This window comes from Kogia breviceps, chromosome 9 (genome assembly GCF_026419965.1).
Source record: "Kogia breviceps isolate mKogBre1 chromosome 9, mKogBre1 haplotype 1, whole genome shotgun sequence".
NCBI lineage: Eukaryota > Metazoa > Chordata > Mammalia > Artiodactyla > Physeteridae > Kogia > Kogia breviceps.
This window is the reverse complement of record NC_081318.1, coordinates 70,708,489-70,728,801: the sequence shown is the minus strand read 5'-3', so window position 1 is coordinate 70,728,801 and position 20,313 is coordinate 70,708,489. Positions and strand designations below refer to the sequence as shown.

General features: G+C 33.5%; 1 protein-coding gene across 4 annotated transcripts in view; it reads left to right on the top strand.

The window, feature by feature from the left end:
- The window catches only part of SNX13 (sorting nexin 13), a 153,392-nt gene that overhangs the window by 94,130 nt on the left and 38,949 nt on the right, over positions 1–20,313 (top strand). For 2 of the 4 annotated variants that reach the window (XM_067042605.1, XM_059073776.2), the window contains 5 exons: positions 5,416–5,520; positions 6,136–6,268; positions 11,371–11,408; positions 15,830–15,899; positions 19,975–20,114. In XM_067042605.1, coding sequence (XP_066898706.1) covers positions 5,416–5,520; positions 6,136–6,268; positions 11,371–11,408; positions 15,830–15,899; positions 19,975–20,114 — 486 coding nt within the window. Of the gene's footprint in view, positions 1–5,415; positions 5,521–6,135; positions 6,269–11,370; positions 11,409–15,829; positions 15,900–19,941; positions 20,115–20,313 lie in introns of all 4 variants that reach the window. The other 2 variants (XM_059073775.2, XM_059073778.2) reach the window with 1 other exon arrangement.

Sequence of the window (20,313 nt, the reverse complement as noted above, 5' to 3'; positions counted from 1 at the left end):
GCAAAGGACCTGATAGACAAACAGCTGGTCTATGAAACAAAACTGGAGGTACAAAATTGATAGACATTTTTTTGGAGAGCTGGAAATAAATCCCTACAAGTCTAAAAACCTGCTGTTTTTAGTGAGTAAAAAAATCCCATTATTCTTTGCCTAAATGATTTTATTGAAGGGGTATTTAACTTGATGTCATGACATTGCACTGGTTAGAGAAATGAGTGTGATATATAGGCTTAAAAGCAGAGCTGATAGTCATAGTGAATTTTACTTTACAATTGATTGTACTTAGTTATACGGCTGCAAAAATAATATCCTGAAAGCTGCAGGCAGATCAGAGAAGTATCATTTAAAAGGACAACACACTCTTATTCAACATAGTTTTGGAAGTTTTAGCCACAGCAGTCAGAGAAGAAAAAGAAATAAAAGGATTCCAAATCAGGAAAGAAGAAATAAAGCTGTCACTGTTTGCAGATGACACGATACTATACATAGAGAATCCCAAAGATGCTACCAGAAAACTACTAGAGCTAATCAGTGAATTTGGTAAAGTAGCAGGATACAAAATAATGCACAGAAATCTCTGGCATTCCTATATACTAATGATGAAAAATCTGAAAATGAAATTAAGAAAACACTCCCATTTACCGTTGCAACAAAAAGAATAAAATATCTAGGAATAAACCTACCTAAGGAGACAAAAGACCTGTATGCAGAAAGCTATAAGACACTGATGAAAGAAATTAAAGACGATACAAACAGATGGAGAGATATACCATGTTTTTGGGTTGGAAGACTCAACATTATGAAAATGACTCTACTACCCAAAGCAATCTACAGATTCAATGCAATCCCTATCAAACTACCACTGGCATTTTTCACAGAACTAGAACAAAAAAAATCACAATTTGTATGGAAACACAAAAGACCCCGAATAGCCAAAGCAATCTTGAGAACGAAAAATGGAGCTGGAGGAATCAGGCTCCCTGACTTCAGACTATGCTACAAAGCTACAGTAATCAAGACAGTATGGTACTGGCACAAAAACAGAAATATAGATCAATGGAACAGTATAGAAAGCCCAGAGATAAACCCCCACACATATGGTCACCTTATCTTTTTTTTTTTTTTTTTTTTTTGTGGTATGCGGGCCTCTCACTGCTGTGGCCTCTCCCGTTGCGGAGCACAGGCTCCGGACGCGCAGGCCTAACGGCCATGGCTCACGGGCTTAGTTGCTCCGCGGCATGTGGGATCTTCCCGGACCAGGGCATGAACCCGTGACCCCTGCATCGGCAGGCGGATTCTCAACCACTGCGCCACCAGGGAAGCCCTGGTCACCTTATCTTTGATAAAAGAGGCAGGAATGTACAGTGGAGAAAGGATAGCCTCTTCAATAAGTGGTGCTGGGAAAACTGGACAGGTACATGTAAAAAGTATGAGATTAGAACACTCCCTAACACCATACACAAAAATAAGCTCAAAATGGATTAAAGACCTAAATGTAAGGCCAGAAACTATCAAACTCTTAGAGGAAAACATAGGCAGAACACTCTATGACATAAATCACAGCAAGATCCTTTTTGACCCACCTCCTAGAGAAATGTAAATAAAAACAAAAATAAACAAATGGGACCTCATGAAACTTAAAAGCTTTTGCACAGCAAAGGAAACCATAAACAAGACCAAAAGACAACCCTCAGAATGGGAGAAAATATTTGCAAATGAAGCAACTGACAAAGGATTAATCTCCACAATTTACAAGCAGCTCATACAGCTCAATACCAAAAAAACAAACAACCCAATCCAAAAATGGGCAGAAGACCTAAGTAGACATTTCTCCAAAGAAGATTGCCAACAAACACATGAAAGAATGCTCAACATCATTAATCATTAGAGAAATGCAAATCAAAACTACAATGAGATATCATCTCACACCGGTCAGATTGGCCATCATCAAAAACTCTAGAAACAATAAATGCTGGAGAGGGTGTGGAGAAAAGGGAACACTCTTGCACTGTTGGTGGGAATATAAATTGATACAGCCACTATGGAGAACAGTTTGGAGGTTCCTTAAAAAACTATGAATAGAACTACCATACGACCCAGCAATCCCACTACTGGGCATATACCCTGAGAAAACTGTAATTCAAAAAGAGTCATATACCAAAATGTTCATTGCAGGTCTATTTACAATAGCCAGGAGATGGAAGCAACCTAAGTGTCCATCATCAGATGAATGGATAAAGAAGATGTGGCACATATATACAATGGAATATTACTCAGCCATAAAAATAAATGAAATTGAGTTATTTGTAGTGAGGTGGATGGACCTGGAGTCTGTCATACAGAGTCATGTAGGTCAGAAAGAGAATAACAAAATCCATATGCTAACACATGTATATGGAATCTAAGAAAAAAAAAAGTCATGAAGAACCTAGGGATAAGACGGGAATAATGACACAGACCTACTAGAGAATGGGCTTGAGGATATGGAGAGGGTGAAGGGTAAGCTGTGACAAGGTGAGAGAGTGGCGTGGACATATATACACTACCAAGCGTAAAATAAATAGCTAGTGGGAAGCAGCCGCATAGCACAGGGAGATCAGCGAGGTGCTTTGTGACCACCGAGAGGGATGGGATAGGGAGTGTGGGAGAGAGGGAGACGCAAGAGGAAAGAGATGTGGGAACATATGTATATGTATAACTGATTCACTTTGTTATGAAGCAGAAACTAGCAATTATATTCCAATAAAGATGTTAAAAAAAAAATTAAAAAAGTAAAAGGGAACACAAAAATACCTTACAAGATCATGGAATAAAAAGAAAAGTAATTGTTTACTTTTTATTAAATATAGATATATCTATTTAATTAGTTCTATTATATGTATAATCTCTTTAAAAGTCTTGGGCTTCCCTTGTGGTGCAGTGGTTGAGAGTCCACCTGCCGATGCAGGGGACACGGGTTCGTGCCCCGGTCTGGGAAAATCCCACATGCCGCGGAGCAGCTATGCCTGTGAGCCATGGCCGCAGAGCCTGTGTGTCCGGAGCCTGTGCTCCACAACAGGAGAGACCACAGCAGTGAGAGACCCGCGTACCACAAAAAAAAAAAAAGGCTTACATTTTTATATTTTAAGAATATACAATAATAGCGCCTACAATATTTAAATTTAAAAGTAAAAAGTTTAAAATATGTTAAAATAGCTGTATCAGACAGAGTACAGAAACATTAAGTATGTCGTTTAATATTCTCATTTTTTTGATTAGTCCAATTAATTACTAATTGCCACTGTTAACTAGTCCTTTTGTTTTGTTTAAATAACTACATATGTGTAACAGAAAAGTAAAGAATGCAGATTAATAGATTATTTTTGAAAAACACCCATTTTTGTATTTTTATGTTAAAGAATTAACAGATATGTATAAATATTTCTTCCAAATTACGTTTTTTGAAAGACGGGATGTCTGAAAGTTTTGGTCACCCTCTTCCAAGGATGTGGCCTAATCCAATTCTGTATACCTGAGATTATAGAAAAAATTAAACTAGATAAATAGATAATGTTATTATTTTCAGATTTTTCTCTTATTTCCTAGAAACTGAGTTTTACTGAGCTTAGAGGGCAAATGAAAGGACAAAACTAACTTAAATCTTGTTCCTCTCTGATCTTTGTCACTTAGTTGAAGTTGTTTAGTTCTCCTGTTCTTAGTTCAGGGGAAACAAAAAAACACCCCACTCATACACAAACAAATAGTAGGTAAGTATCCTCTTCCTCCTCCAAAAAAACCCCACACAGATCAAAAAACAACCACCACACAACCTACTTGGGTTTACTACCAGGAGTGTTGAATTAACAAGGGAGCATTAGATGTTGTGTAGCTGTTTGCTTCCTGTTTACTTTAAAGAAAACTAAAAAAAAAAATTTTGTTCGAGTGTATTTGATATACAGTGTTGTGTTAATTTCTGCTATACAGCAAAGTGATTCAGTTATACATACACATACACATCCTTTTTCATATTCTTTTCCATTATGGTTTAGCACAGGATATTGAATATGGTGCCCTGTGTTATACAGTAGGACCTTGTTGATTATCATTCTATATATAATAGCTTGCATCTTCTAATGCTGAACTTCCATTCCATCCCTCCCCCACCCCCCCTCCCCTTTGGCAATCACAAGTCTGTTCACTATGTCTGTGAGTCTGATTCTGTTTTGTTGATAAGTTCATTTGTGTCATATTTTAGCTTCTGCATATAAGTGATATCATATGGTATTTGTCTTTCTCTTTCTGACTTAACTTCACTTAGTATGATAATCTCTAGATTTATCCACATTGCTGCAAATGGCATATTTCATTCTTTTTTGTGGTCAAGTAGTATTCCATTGTATATATTTATCACATCTTTATCAATTCATCTGTCATTGGACATTGAGGTTGTTTCCATGTCTTGGCTATTGTGAATAGTGCTGCTTTGAACATGGGGTGCATGTATCTTTTGAAATTATAGTTTTGTCTGGGTATATGCCCAGGTTACTTACTTACTTTTACTTTTTCTTCTTTTCTTGATATATCTTCTTTTCTGTTCCTTCGATAGTTTATTAGCATAGAAAAATTACTTGAACAATGCATTCTTTTGGTACTTTCTCTAAAAGTTACCATCCTTGTTGCTCATTTATTCTCCAGAGCCTTCAGAACTAAAAATACAAAAGTTGACACGCCAAAGATGACCATATTTCTAGCTTCTCAGCGTTATTTCTTTCAGTAAAGTAATTTTTCACATTGAACATGATATTTTATATTTCTGTGTAGTGTCTCACATTATGGACCTTGAGATGGAAATTGTTGGAACAAATTAACTTTTCAGATTTTTTCCAACCTGTATCACGCTGGAACTTTGCTGCAGTATTATAAAACCAAATTAAGATAAGCATAGTCTTGTTTAAGTGCCATTCAGAAGGATTGTTGCTAACGTTAAATGATAAATAACAAATGGATTATTCTTTTGGTATTTTATTAAATATGCATCTAGGACTACTGAGCGCTCAACACTAACTCCTAATGACAGACTTTCCTATGTGCTAGACACATATGCCTTACATAAATCTCTTTTCATCCTCATAATAACCATATGTGGTATTTACCACCATTTTGCAGATTAAGTGAAGCCTAGTGAGAGGTAAGTTGCTTGGCAAAAGTCAAGATTTAAATCCATGTTTGTCAAACTGTTGACCCTGTAGTACCTGATGACAAGAAGGTTCTAGCTCTTATTTCAGCCTTTAAGCATCAGGGTGTCATTTACAAACCAAGGATTTTCTGGCATTTACTTTCAATAATATGATTCCATTATTCTCCTACTATGAAGGCCTAACTTGTATTTAGAAATTCCAAGGATCAGTATTACTGTTATTTTTCTCTGTTTGTCAGGCATCTCCAAGAGTTACTGTTGATGATTATTTGGTAGCGAAGTTAGCAGATACTTTGAATCATGAAGATCCAACTCCTGAAATCTTTGATGACATTCAAAGGAAGGTATTATGTACAACATTTATCATTATATTTTTCTCGAAAACAATGTATATTTCTGTATGCATGTAATTTGTTTATAAAAGGTTATTGACACATTATGAAAGTACATTGGTAACTAAAAAGATGAGTTATGGTAATAATATCAGTACTTCACAATTACAAAAAAGGCCAGCCAGTTTTTCTTTGTTTATTTAATTGATAAATGAGGAAAATCCTTAGCTGGGTTGTTTAATTTGTATCTGACTGAAGGACCAGATGTAGATTCTAGAATTTTATGAATTGATGATGTATAAATAACATGATTCATTTATTTGAATATGTGTCTTGAGCCTTTATGTGTACTTGTTTCTTAGAGAGTACTACTTTCTGGAACATTTTATATAACCTTCTGTCGTGTGACTTGTGTTGCAGTAGGACCTATTTCAGTACAATTTGGGTACTGGAGGGACCAGAAAAAAATTATTGGTTGTGACATAGTCTTATTACTGACATCTTGTTAATATGGAGCCTGTAATTCATTACAGTAAGACCTCTATCTAGCTTTTGTTGACATCTTATTAGTGGAAATCACTGCATTATCTGTATTAATGATTGAATATCTTGATTTATTTCAATAAGGTATATGAATTGATGCTACGAGATGAAAGATTTTATCCTTCCTTCAGACAGAATGCACTTTATGTGCGCATGTTAGCTGAGCTGGATATGTTAAAAGATCCTAGTTTCAGAGGATCAGATGATGGTGATGGAGGTAAGGTGGCACACATTGTACATTTATGTGTATATGTATATATTATGTGTATGTGTATATTTATGTGTATATGTATATTTATGTGTATATGTATATTTATGTGTATATGTATATATTCTGCTTACCAGAAAAAGTTCTTTCAGATAAGATAAATGTTCTTGAAACCCAAATATAAATTGTAATATATTTAAAAATCTGTAATTAAATGACAAAGTTTACTTACTATGCTAAATTAAAATGTTAAAATTTAATAACAAATTTGAATATAACTATTGAAAATAGAATTATTAAAGAAACATGTTTTCTTGAGTTGTGTCACCCCAATGTTTTTATGGTAGTTTCCCTTTTGTTTATAAGTAATAATAGTCATGACTAGCAATAGGATTATTGAGAAGATTAAAGAAATAACAAGTTATGATTCTGAGAATGTACCATAAACTATAAAACATTATAAAAATACAGTTTCTTCCCTCTTTAATTGTACCCTTTTCCAAATCCTGCACAATATAAGCTGGAAGAAGTTATAAGAGTCATTTATTCCAGTCTTTCAGTTTTTTTCTATCTACATGTTATAGTAAAGAAAGCAGGCTTTAAGAGTCATAGTATTTAGATTTTAATCCTTTTCTTATTACCTGTGTGATGTTGGCCAAACAATTTCTTTAAGTCTCTTTTTCAGCTGTAAATCTGGAATAATATTCTTCTCATAATAACATCTTACCTCAGAGTTGTCATATTTTAATGGAATTCTGTATATAAAAATGAAACATAGGGCTTCCCTGGTGGCACAGTGATTGAGAATCCGACTGCTGATGCAGGGGACACGGGTTCATGCCCTGGTCCAGGAAGATCCCACATGCCGCGGAGTGGCTGGGCCCGTGAGCCATGGCCACTGAGCCTGCACGTCCGGAGCCTATGCTCCGCAAACGGGAGAGGCCACAACAGTGAGAGGCCCTCATACCACAAAAAAAAAAAAAAAGAAAGAAAGAAAGAAACATAAACTAAAACGCAAATATCAGTTTTTATTAGTAGTAAATAGTTTGTTATTTAAGAATAGTGGGAGAGGCAGCCCTTAGAGTACAGCTTGCAGATTTAAGACCTGATGACCATTTTACTTGTGATTCAATTCAGAAGTACTTATTAAACTCTAATTAAATATCTAGTATTTGATAAACTTTCTAGCAGATGAGCAGTGTAAATACAAAGTAAATGGGAAAGATTGGACTAAGAAATTATTTTAAGAGTGCTTTAATTATGCTCATTTACTTATAAATAGATTTTATGGCCAGGACTACTTGAAGTTGGAGATATAATAGATATATTAGATAGTGAGCACTGCTTTAAAAAATACCTCTATTATGGAAGCTTTCAAGCCTCCCCTCTTCTCTACCCATCCTCCCCCTCCCTAGTCTATATTAGTGAAATTTTACTGTTTTTTTAAAAAAACTTTTTTCTATAATTTTTTTAACATCTTTGTTAGAGTATAGTTGCTTTACAATGGTGTGTTAATTTCTGCTTTATAACAAAGTGAACCAGCTATACATATACATATATCCCCATATCCCCTCCCTCTTGCATCTCCCTCCCACCCTCCCTATCCCACCCCTCAAGTGGTCACAAAGCACTGAGCTGATCTCCCTGTGCTATGTGGCTACTTCCCACTAGCTATTTTACATTTGGTAGTGTATATATGTCCATGCCACTCTCTCACTTCGTCCCAGCTTCCCCTTCCTCTTCCCCATGTCCCCATGTCCTCAAGTCTATTCTCTGTGTCTGCATCTTTATTCCTGTCGTGCCCCTAGGTTCTTCAGAACCATTTTTTTTTTAGATTCCATATATATGTGTTAGCATACAGTATTTGTTTTTCTCTTTCTGACTTCACTCTGTATGACAGACTCTAGTCCATCCACCTCACTACAAATAACTCAATTTCGTTTATTTTTATGGCTGAGTAATATTCCATTGTATATATGTGCCACATCTTCTTTATCCATTCATCTGATGATGGACACTTAGGTTGCTTCCATGTCCTGGCTATTGTAAATAGTGCTGCAATGAACATTGTGGTACATGACTCTTTGAATTATGGTTTTCTAAGGGTATATGCCCAGCAATGGGATTTCTGGGTCGTATGGTAGTTCTATTTTTAGTTTTTTAAGGAACCTCCATCTTCTCCATAGTGGCTTTATCAATTTACATTCCCACGAACAGTGCAAGAGGGTTCCCATTTCTCCACAACCTCTCCAGCAAGATTTTACTTTTTAAATAATCTAAGAAATCTGGTTACAGAACTTTCCATGTTATAATAAGTTTTATATTGATTGTTGATCTAATATCTTGGTTATTTGTAAAATTGGGATAATATTTTATTAACTGGATTTGATTGCATAATTGAGGAAATGTTTTTGTTTTTTTAAGAACACTTCTGTGGGAGATGAATAGTAAAATTCAGTGTACCCCAAGTTTGTTATATAGTATGTCTATTTACTGTCTCTCTTGAAAAATCTTTTGCAGAGCTACTATGAAATTTGCAATAGGAACTCTACTTTCAAAAAGGACTATCTAAAATGTTTTTATTGTTTATTTTAATTTTGTCTTCTTTAGAAATTTCCTTAGTATTGTGAAACGGATTTGCTATCTGACCCAGAATGAAAGAGGATAAATTGAATCATAATCAGCTAATATATGAGTGTCTAAGTATTATATAATGATGACAGTAACAGTATATTCTCTGGGAGTAGGTTTTGATCCTATAGTGTAAGAACTTCAAAATCTAAATCGACTTTTAGCTTCCATTTATATTTGTTTGTATGCAACTAATGGAAGCAAGTTATTTATGTTGTCTCAAACTTCTCAAAACCTCAATTTAAAACACAAAGTAGATTAAAAGTTTTTTTTCTGCAACTAGTTTTGATCTGAAGTAAATGTACTTCTCTTATATATCAGTCATTGAGTAGTCCCTCACATCGGAATCATTGATTGTAGTTTGGAATTTGTGTGTGTGTATGTGTATATATATATATATGTATGTGTGTATATATATATATATATATATATATATATATATATACACATGTATGTAAATCTATCTATCTATATTTTGTCTTTCTAGGACATTGCTTTTTAACATTCTGTGTCCTAATTGATGAGCTTTTATATATTTTATAACTGAGAAATTGCCTAACCCTTTTTTGAAACGATTTGAAAAAAGTATGTGGAATGATGGGTATAATATGAAACATTATTATTAAAAATGGCAGTTAGGTATATTATCTTTGTCAGTGTTTAGGTTTTAGGCACTTGTGGCAACTTTTTGAAATAGTGATGCTTACGATTTTCTTGGCTTTATAAGATTGTTTAATTAAATATAGGCCTTTCTTAAATCTTCTGGTTATAAATTCATTGTCTGACTTTTAAAATTAAGCTTCTTGGCACTTTGTGTATTTTTTAAAGTCCTGAAGTTTTGGCTACTTTTTAGACATTTTGAAATAATTACCTAATCTAGTGTTTAATGTATAGCTGATTTTAAGAAAATGCAGCCTAAATTGAGCACAGAACTAGTGGGCCAAGTTTTATTATGTGTAAGAGTATCCGCTGGTGATTTTTCTTTGCTGTGGAAGAAATTTCATTCCTATTTAACTAAAATTCTGTAGGTAAGTAGGTAGGTAGGTGGCTGGATGGCGTGCTAACCCATGCTCTCTCTCCTCTCCTCCCCTTCCTTTTCTTTTTCTTTGTTCGTGATTACCTTCTTTAGTTAGTTCAGCTTTAAATTATTTTAAGAGTAGATATTTTTTCCTTTATTAAAACATACTTTCACAGCCTTTTAAAAGTATTTAAATTGTGCTGTTTTAAATTTTAATTTCAATCACGTTTTTCTCATCATGTCAAACAATAGTTTCTTTTGTTTTCTAATATGAATAAGCAGTTATTAAAGTTTTGATTAAATATGGACCTAGATTGGCTTTAGACTCTGTTTCTGGATCTTATTATTGATCAAGAAAGTAAACTATGCCTTGTTTTGCTCCTAGTTTCTCTTTTAATTTGATATGTCTTTGGTGGGAAGACTTAAGAGGTGGGCAGACCACAGAAGGAGGTAGGAGGCATATAATTGAGTAAGGAGGTTAGAGAACTATTTGTTTATTCATTTTAATTTTCACCTTGCTATTAACCAAGGGGTAATCCTAGGTGGGATTTCCTGTTTTTGTGACCAAAGTTTTGAGGAACCGAGAAATGTTCTTGGGCATTTAGAGTTGTTGAAGTTGGAAAGCAACACCAACTGCCTATTTCAAGAGTAACAGAAATTTCCTTTGAAGACCCATCTAGAGATCCAAATTATAAATAATCTCTTAAGGGCTACAAGCCATACATTAACTTTAAACTGTTTATGAATATTGCTTTACCATATATTCATTTGTGTTTTTAACAGAGGGATATCTTAATTGGTAACCTAATTTGCTCAGATATAGACAAATTCTGAGGGAAAGATTAATTTTAATAATTCACTTACTCTCTAATGTTAATTTTTAAAAATAATTTTAGTTGCTTTTTAATTAAATGACATTACACATGGAATTTTATGTATCTTTTGTTCTATTAATTGTATATTCATTTAAGAATCTAGATTTTGAATATTTTTGATCCAGATCAACCAAGAATAAGTAGACTTTCTAGATACATTAAAAGTCAATCTATTTATCCTTCCTATTAAAGAATAATTTTATTTGTAATATTAATCCAGTGGGACAGAAATAACAAAATACCTCTGACATTTCCTAGTGGCCTTCACTCTGCAGTGTTTACCTCATATCTACATTGTATTAGACAACTTAATATGATACTGTGAGAATAAAATATATAATAATTGCTTTCCTGTACATAATTACCTTTTTTGGGAGGGGAGCAACTTAGGTACATAACTATTTTCACTGAAATTTCTGGTTTGGAAAACCGTGGGAATAGGTGTTTGGGAATAGTGTACCACAATTTACTGTTCTGTTGTGTCTTGGCTTGTGTGACTTTTGTTCTTGGTGTTTGAACCTTAGATAGATAAAGCTCTGTTTCAAAAGTTTTTTACTGTATACTAAGTTGAATTTCCCTTCTCACAGAATCTTTTAATGGGTCTCCTACAGGAAGCATAAATTTGGTAAGTACTGTTATGAGTACTTTAATTAATAAAGTGGCCTGAAAACAATATGAAAGACTGAGCTTTAACATATGTCAATAAATGATGTATTAGAAGTCCCCTAGTCATCCTTTGTAAGAAGTTGTTATGCTTTTAAAGAAATATTAAATTCACCAATAAGGGATCTGTTAATTAGAACTTGAAAATGACATGAAATTTATTTTCATTTAAAAAAATGTGTTTAAGGGCTTCCCTGGTGCCGTAGTGGTTGAGAATCCTCCTGCCGATGCAGGGGATGTGGGTTCATCCCCCGGTCGGGGAGGATCCTACATGCCGCGGAGCTGCTGGGCCGGTGAGCCATGGCCGCTGAACCTGCGTGTCCAGAGCCTGTGCTCCACGACAGGAGAGGCCACAACAGTGAGAGGCCTGCACGTGCTCGCGCGCGCGCACACACACACACACACACACACACACACACACACACACACACACACACACACACACACAAAATGTGCTTAACCCACACCTGAATGATTTAGTTGCAGGTGATAAAAAATGATTTTATTATTTTTCAACCCCAGTATTTAATATTTGAAAATAACTCTGATCAGTGCTATGATGGGCAGTAAATATGTGACATATAAATGTTTACACTGGAATTAGTTTTTTTCTTCTTGTATTTAGAAAAGAAATATAAAATTAGTTGGGATATCTGAAAACTTAAAAGGTATTTCTTAAAGTCTACACTATAAAAAATTCAAGTTATTTTTTAAAAAAACCCTTTTTTAAAGCTTAGAGGGTTTTACAAGAATTAAGCAACTGTATTCTATGATTACAGGTTTAAGAATGACATGTTTTAGCATATAAACTCATTGACATTTCATATATTCAAAGTGAAGTGTGAAACAATGAACATTTCAGTTCTTTTATATATCCATCCTTGCCATTGAACACCTTATTTCATAAAATGCTACTGGAAAGAAATATTAGTGTTCTATGAAAGTTTCAGTCCAGAATTCTTGGGGGATGGGCGGAGATAGTTTGCTTTGTTTTTCCTTCTACCTACAACACATTTTCTTTCAAACTTTTTGTGATAGCTGAATAGTTTAGAGGTTCATTGTCTTAGTTCCTCAGTACTACATTTATTTCTAAAATTACTTTATTGTATAAATGTTCTATTACTGTGCAAAGTATAACCTTTAACAAAACACTGAAGCAAATCAGCCATAGTGTTATGTCATATATTTAGTAACATTTTAAATGTTTTCCTAAATTATTTGGTATCATTACCATTTACTTCTCATATTCCACAGAGTTATAATGAAAAGGAATAGCTCCTAGAGAATGAAGAGTGTTAGCAATATAATGCCCATTATATAGAAAAAGTTTCCAAATGTGATAAAACTTTTCCTTGGTTTGAAATTTTTAAATATTCACATTTGTAGTTCTTGTACAATTGTTTGAACACTAGTAAAAAATATTTTTTTTCTTCTTTCCCTATTGGGAATAAATGATTTTTCAAGTAAAAGATCCCTTTTATCACATAGTTATATAAACCACAACAGTGTGGATTGAAAAAGGTCACACTTGAGGTCAGTGACTTACAGTTTTTTGGTTTTCACATAAATCTGTTAAATCTAAGCTTTTAAGTAGCTAGACTTTTCGATTCTTTTTTTTAATACATAGACAAATTTTAATGAACAGCTGCATTTTAAAACATAGTTGAAGATTATAAAGAATTGTTTTAAAAACCATCAGACATTTTTCATGTTTGAATATAACATTTATTAATTGTATTAAAATTATAAACTAGATCATAATAATTTATTCCAGTATACCAAGCAAAGAAAATATTTAATGTGGTTTTACTCATTTTGTGATTGAGACTGACACATAAATTATAAACATTTTTAGAAGTGCCATTGTAGTTGTGTTTGCTCAACTGATTATCATAGTAAGTTTGAATATTTGGTTTTTATCTTAGCATGGTGTTAAAAAAACCCACCACTTTTTTTTTTTTTTTGGCAAGGAGTTCAAGAATCTTAACAGAAGAATTACTTTACAAATTGATTTTATTTCAGGACAGCATTAATGCACTTGTTTTTAAATCACAGTTTTCTATGACTAATTAATACTTATAGTTCTAAATCACAATGTAGTTCTATAGTTATTATTTCACCAGTTGTAACTTTATGTAGTCTGCTTGATATTTACATGTGCATTGTAACTGTCACTAATGGTTGAGCTATCTCATTGGATTTTTAAAATCATATTTAATGAAAATAATATTACTTGCATATTTTAAATGTGCTAGAAAGACATTTATATATATACAGTTTTTCAACAACTTTTGGGTTGCATAGTATATAAGATGCTAACATGTTTAAAGTAATAAGTAAGCAGCATTTAGCTTTTTAAATGTTACCTGCAAGGGAAGGTTACCAATAATAATAATGTTTTTTTGAAAAAGATGATTGTTTTATATTCCCTGTGCTAGCTTGTAATTATAAGAAGATTACAGTAGATAACAACCTTAAATTTTGTAGAATATTCCATTTCCTCTGGGGCTTCTATCTTTCATGTAAAAATAATACTAAAACAAAGGTTGTGCTATTTCTGTCAAAATGTTTTATTGTAGGTCAGGTGAGCACTTAAAAAAATAAGTGCATTCTATTTCTTTTCAAGGCATTTTCATTCACTTTATATCCTGATAGAGTTGTAGAACAGTTATTACACCATTATAACATTGGGAAAACTGAGAAACAGGAAAGACTAGTTAATATGGCTAAAGTCTCTTAAGGTATCAGTGGTGAAGCCTGGACTAGACCTAATTTAATTGAATGGTTCTCCCACTTGATTTGTGGTTAATCTGTATGGAATTATCAAATTTTTCTTCTCCTGATGATCCGTCTTTAGTAGATAGAATTTTGGCTTTCTTCTTAGACTGTAATTGCTTAATTTAAATGGCTTTATGTCATATGCATGAGTTCATTTAAGTCATTTAGATGACTCTTAGTAATAACGGGTAATATCACATTAATACTCCAAAGTTCATTCAATCCTGTGGTTTTTCAAAGTGTAAAATATGTCTGAATCATATAATGTCTGTGTGTTATAGGTCCCCAAGACCACTCCTATGTTCATTGATTTACTAAGAGGACTCACAGGTCCTAGCATAGTCATACTCATGGCTAGAATTTATTACAACGAAAGGATATAAAGCAAAATCAGGAAAGGGAAAAGGTGCATGGGGCAAAGTCCAGAGAAAACCAGGCACAAGCTTCCAACAATCCTCTTCCATGGAAATCACATAGGACAGACTTAATTTCACCAGCAGTGAATATGACAACATGTGTGAAAAGTTGCCACCAGGAAGGCTCATCTGACACTAAGTGCCCAGGGTTTTTATTGGAGGCAGATCACACAGGCACCCTCTGCCTAGCATATACTAAAATGACTCCCAGAAGGAAAGCAGGTATTCAGTATAAACCACATTGTTTGTACAGATAGTTTACGTAGAGTGAGCCACTCTTAGCAGTTAGGGAATGGTGGGAACCTTCTCTAAATCTGATTTCCCAGATATTGTCCAAGGGCCAACCTTGAAAGCAGTCCTTTCTGAGGAGGGCAACTTCAAGTCTGTTGTGTTAATTCTTTTCCATACAGTCTGCCTTCATTATATGCATTATGTTCCCTTCTGTGTATGTGTGGTTGTATGGATATGTAACAAAAAAGTTTTAAGTTTAGAGCTAAAGTCCATAGTTACAAAAGAATTATTCTGAATCGATCAGTAATACCTTATGTTTATGGAATAATTTTTGAAAATTAATTATTTAAAATATCTTAAACTGTGGATTCACTTCATTTAGTTAGTAATCATAATAATGGCTAACATTTTTTGTGTTAGGCAGTCTTCTAAATGTTTTACATGTCTTTTCCTTTAGTCCTCACATAACCCTTTGATGTAGGTACGATTATTCTCATTTTATAGATAAGGAATCTAAATTAACAAACTATTTCTAAGTTAACAAAAGTGTTAAGTTAAAGAATACAAAGTTGGCTCTAGTATATTTCAGCATTAAAATTGAAATGTTGATTTAAGAATATGTCTGCTTATTTTTATCCACATTTTTTTTGCTATGTATTGAATATATATAATTGAAAAGAAGCAAATTATAGTATGTGGACAGGTAATGAAGGAAGAAATAATCTGATATATTAAGTTGATTACTAAATTACTTTGTTTTATAGTTTCTTAATCTTAGGTTCTCTCTCCTATTAGTATAAATAAAGAGGATTATTGTTTGGGGGGGAAGATACAAATAATATAAAGCTTACATGGGGCAAAGATGAGTAATGTTATATATGATGTAGAATTCTTTAACACTTTTTTTCCTGTAAAATTTAACAATTTTGTGTTCTGATTCCCCCCCTCCACCACCCAGTCTTTAGATGACCTTTCAAATGTATCTTCTGATGACTCAGTACAACTTCATGCTTACATTTCAGACACTGGTAAGAGAATTTGTGGTTTAATTATTACTTAATAACTATTGACTATTATTACTCCTACATTATTTTCCACATTTATTTTTATAAATCATTTTTCTGTTCTGTAGTCATGTTTTCAAATTACTTTTTTTCTGTAGCATGTTCTTCATTAAATTCTATGATGTTTATTATTACATGGGTGTTTCCTTTCTTTAAGGTTGTCACTGTTATCATTTGAAAAAGGTTAAATTTTAAGCATTTTGTCATGGCTAATAAACTTGGAAACCAGTCTTCTTTTTCTTTGAGTCTAGCTGATAATTGTCTGCATAATTCTTGTTAAATTGTCTTGGGGCAGATTTTAGTTTAATATTTGTTTTCATACATGGAAAGTCAGATTAGGTATCTGGATAAATGAAGCTTTTTGGTATAGGAGTTTATAGAAGTTCAAGAAATGCTTGGATGAGGTGAGATTCATGACTGAATCAGCATATGTGCAAAGTGGCTAGTGAACTGAGGAAAAAAAATCAATTTCCATCATTGTTATTTGGTTATTAGATATTGCCAATGACAGTTTTCTTATCTGGCTTCTCACTATTCCTACAATATAGGAGTGTGTTTGTCAGATTACATACTGAACTATAAACGTACAGATAAATACTTCAGTTCAATTTCATACTTATAATTTAGATAATTTGAAAAGAGATTTAATAGTACAGGTGTAGTTTTAAAAAGATAATTTGCATCTATTTTCTTAAGATCTTGTTTTCTTTTCACTGGAGCTGCAGTCTAATTTTCCATTGTGTTTTCTGCCAGATTTCTGTAATGTTATCTATAATTGCTCTTTCAGTTTTTCCTTTATGTTTTACAAATAGTTGGTGCATACGTTGCTCTTAAAGGTCATTAGATAACACTCTTGTCAATAAAACCAGAGGGTCTAGTTACATTTCTTTCTAGCTTTTGATACATTTGTCTCACTTTTTCCTTCCTTAAAATTTTAAAATTCTTTTAAAAAACTATCTTCTTTGTTGAGTTGTCTTCCAAATATGAAAGTCTTTGTTAAAGTACAAACATTTAGAATTTGTCCTTTTATTTCTTTCTTCAAGTCCTTAAACTTTTGTGTGTAGAAGATACTAATGTCCATATTTCTTATGTGGATCTTTCTCTTCTCTGAGGGTTCTAGTTTTCTAGCTGCTTTGTCCATTCATTCAACAAATATTTATTAGCTTCTTAAAAGTTGCAGAAGCATAACACTAAGCATTTTTAATAAATTGTAATTTCTGTCAGAAAAATTTATGTATAAACACTAAAGAGGCAGCATAGTATAGTGGTTAAGAGCACAGCTTTTTGTCCAAATTGCTTGGGTTCAAACCCCAGCTCTTTCACCTAATAGTTGGGTGAACTTGGATGAGTTCCGTAACATCTCTGTATCTCAGTTTCCTCATCTGTAAAATGGGATATTAATGATAATGATAATAATAATAATACTTGCCTCATAGGATTGTTATGGGACTAGTTAACTGTATTCGTAATTACATGGTGGGCATTATATATTAGTGTTTGTTCAATAAAGATTTCTTTTATGAGTTGGGCTCCAGAGTCTCTTTGAGTCTGGATCCCATATCCTTAACATCTGTATGACGGGAAGTAGAACTTAAGAGTCCAGTGCAGTGCAATTTAAGGAGTCGTCCATAGACTACAGTGTACTGGCTTCTTCACTGAGAAATCTTGTTTTAAAAAATATTGGCTACATTAGGCAATTTGCTTAGTGATGAGATTTATTTATATTCTGATCCTAGTTCCTTGTCTGGTTATGGATTAGGAACAAAGAGGTTGCACATCACCTGTTATGAGTAGTAACATTGTCCTAATGCAAACAAAACCTGTTATTTCCACCATCATCTCAAAATATATGTAACCTCATTATCTTTTAAAATCAAATTACCTTTCTTAGTGCTTCTTTTATAATAGCCCCATTATTCTTCCTATTGTGCATGCATCCTAGTCATGATCTCCCTTGCCTATCAATTTGTGACAAATCTGATTATTCTTTTTTTAGAATGCTTTCTTACATTGCTTTCTTCTTTTCTATTTCTTGCTATTCTCCTTGTTCTTATTAACTCCTAATTGGTTATGGTTTACTGCCTAATTGGCCCCTGCTTCCTATTATCCTTTCCCAAACCTATCTTGAACACAACAGGTGAAGCCATTCCCTTGTTGCCTTGCTAACTCTGTTGAGTGATGGTGGTTTTCTTGTGTGATGAAAAATTGTTGTACACTTTGTTCCACTTAGGTCTCCGAGTGAAGGATATTTGAAAGAGGTAACAGTGAATAATAGAGTTAAAGCCTCTGATAGCAAGATGACCCAGGTCTATCCCTAGTCTTCTATTTTGTCAAGTCAGGAACACGGATATTAGATGGTAAGGGAATGAAGGACAGTTTTAAATAGAAAGTGCAAATCTTAGAGAAATTTTAATGAAAGGCTGGGAGAGGTTCCTGTCCAACTATATTTGCCAGTATAGATTTGTAGCTGTTATATTGTTAAAATAATTTACTAAGAAGCTGCACGGACCCTTCTTTGCCTACTTATATACAAAATACAAATATTTAGTCAGCTCCAAAGCTTGGCCACTTTTTTTTTTTGTAATAATGGATCAGTATAATCTATTATTAGAAGAGCAGTTTATACTTCTGGTCAACATGGTAGTCTAAACTGCTGTGGGAAATCTTGCTTCTCACACATTGAAGGGCTGAAAACAACAGAATAAAAATAGCTAAAAGGGGAAATCTACAGGTGTAATTGACCATGAGGAAAAGCAAATTTAGGGAAATGAAGAGGAGTTGAAGCCAAGAAGCTTAGAGGAGCATGAAGACTGCTGTCTTGATTTTGACAGCATTTTCATGCCCTCAAATTTAGAAGAGGCAGGATGGGCTAAGGCAAGGAGAAGTTGGAACACAGTCTTTTGCATAAAGCCCAGAGTCACAGAGGGTGGCTTGATGTGAAAGAGGAACCAGAACTTAGCCTACTGTCAAAGGAAAGAACAGAGAATGTCAACCATTCCCATGGTTGGGAATGGTATCTATCACCCATATTAAATTGAAAGCCTGTCTTGTATGGTGACATTGGTGTGTCTAGATTCAGCCATTCTCAAGTGGTTGTGTATGACAGGGTTTCCTAGCCCAAGAATATGTTAAAATTATTTGTAGAGATAAAACAAGGCAAGAACCACACTGTAAAAAAACCATATAAAATTATAGAAGTAAAAAAAATTAGTTATTGAAATTAAGGTGAGTGGATGAATTAAGAAATAGACGAGGTACAAATGAGTGGAGACTCAGTAAACTTTTAGAGATCTGAAGAGATGATCTAGAATAGAATACAACACGGGGAAAAAATGGAACATGAGAAAGACAAAATGATTCAAAATACATCTTTTTACTTAAGATTAGTACAGAATAGGAATAGGTTTTGATTTTCGAGGCTACCTGACTTGGATGGTTTGTGTCAATTAAGTAAGAAAATGACTATTTAGAACAGTCTTCAGAATAAATTACACTTGTAAATTGTTGAATATTTTAAACAAGAAAGAAATTTGCCAAAAGAGAAGATAGATCTTATCCTATAGCTTTTGCTTGCTGTTCAGTTAAAAAACTGTCGAGTTACAGCTGCATAGTGAAGGCTAGTACAGAAGGTTATTATTTTGTTTCTGTTGTTTTTCTTCTATTACATTTAAAAGACTCTAATACTATACTATGAGGTGGTACTGTGTTATCATAACTAATAATAAATAAAAGCTCATTGGGAAGAGAGTCCAAAGTAGACATCACTTTGTGGTTGGCAGTATCATCATAACCTTGTAGGTCATTTTGTAATGTAGCCATCATATATAATGCGTTATGGATGTGAGTACAGAGGATGGGAATCTATTTTATCCTTTGGTGACATCCTTTTGTCTCAGTCTGTCATTTCAAATTCTTCATTTCATGTTGTCCTTTTTGTTTGTTTTTGTTCTTCATCTTCCTCCTTTCTGTGTCTTTTGTTCCTCTTCATTTTGTTTTAAATGACTAGTATATGCTGACTATGACCCATATGCTGTGGCAGGCGTTTGTAATGATCATGGCAAGACATACGCATTATATGCCATCACTGTACATCGGCGCAGTCTAAACAGTGAGGAGATGTGGAAAACCTACCGTCGTTATAGTGACTTTCACGACTTCCACATGAGGATCACTGAACAGGTAATGAGGTTTTTGAAGTTTGTGTACTTTACATTGTTTCTTGATTCCATGTTTGATTCTAAATAGCTCTGACTGATGCTAAGGTATTGACCAAAGCTAAGTAAATAAGGTAAGAATTTTTTGTAAGCAACATGAATGTTATAATGATTTTGCACATTTAACCAATAAATCAAATTTTAACCAGTCCTAACTATAGTGG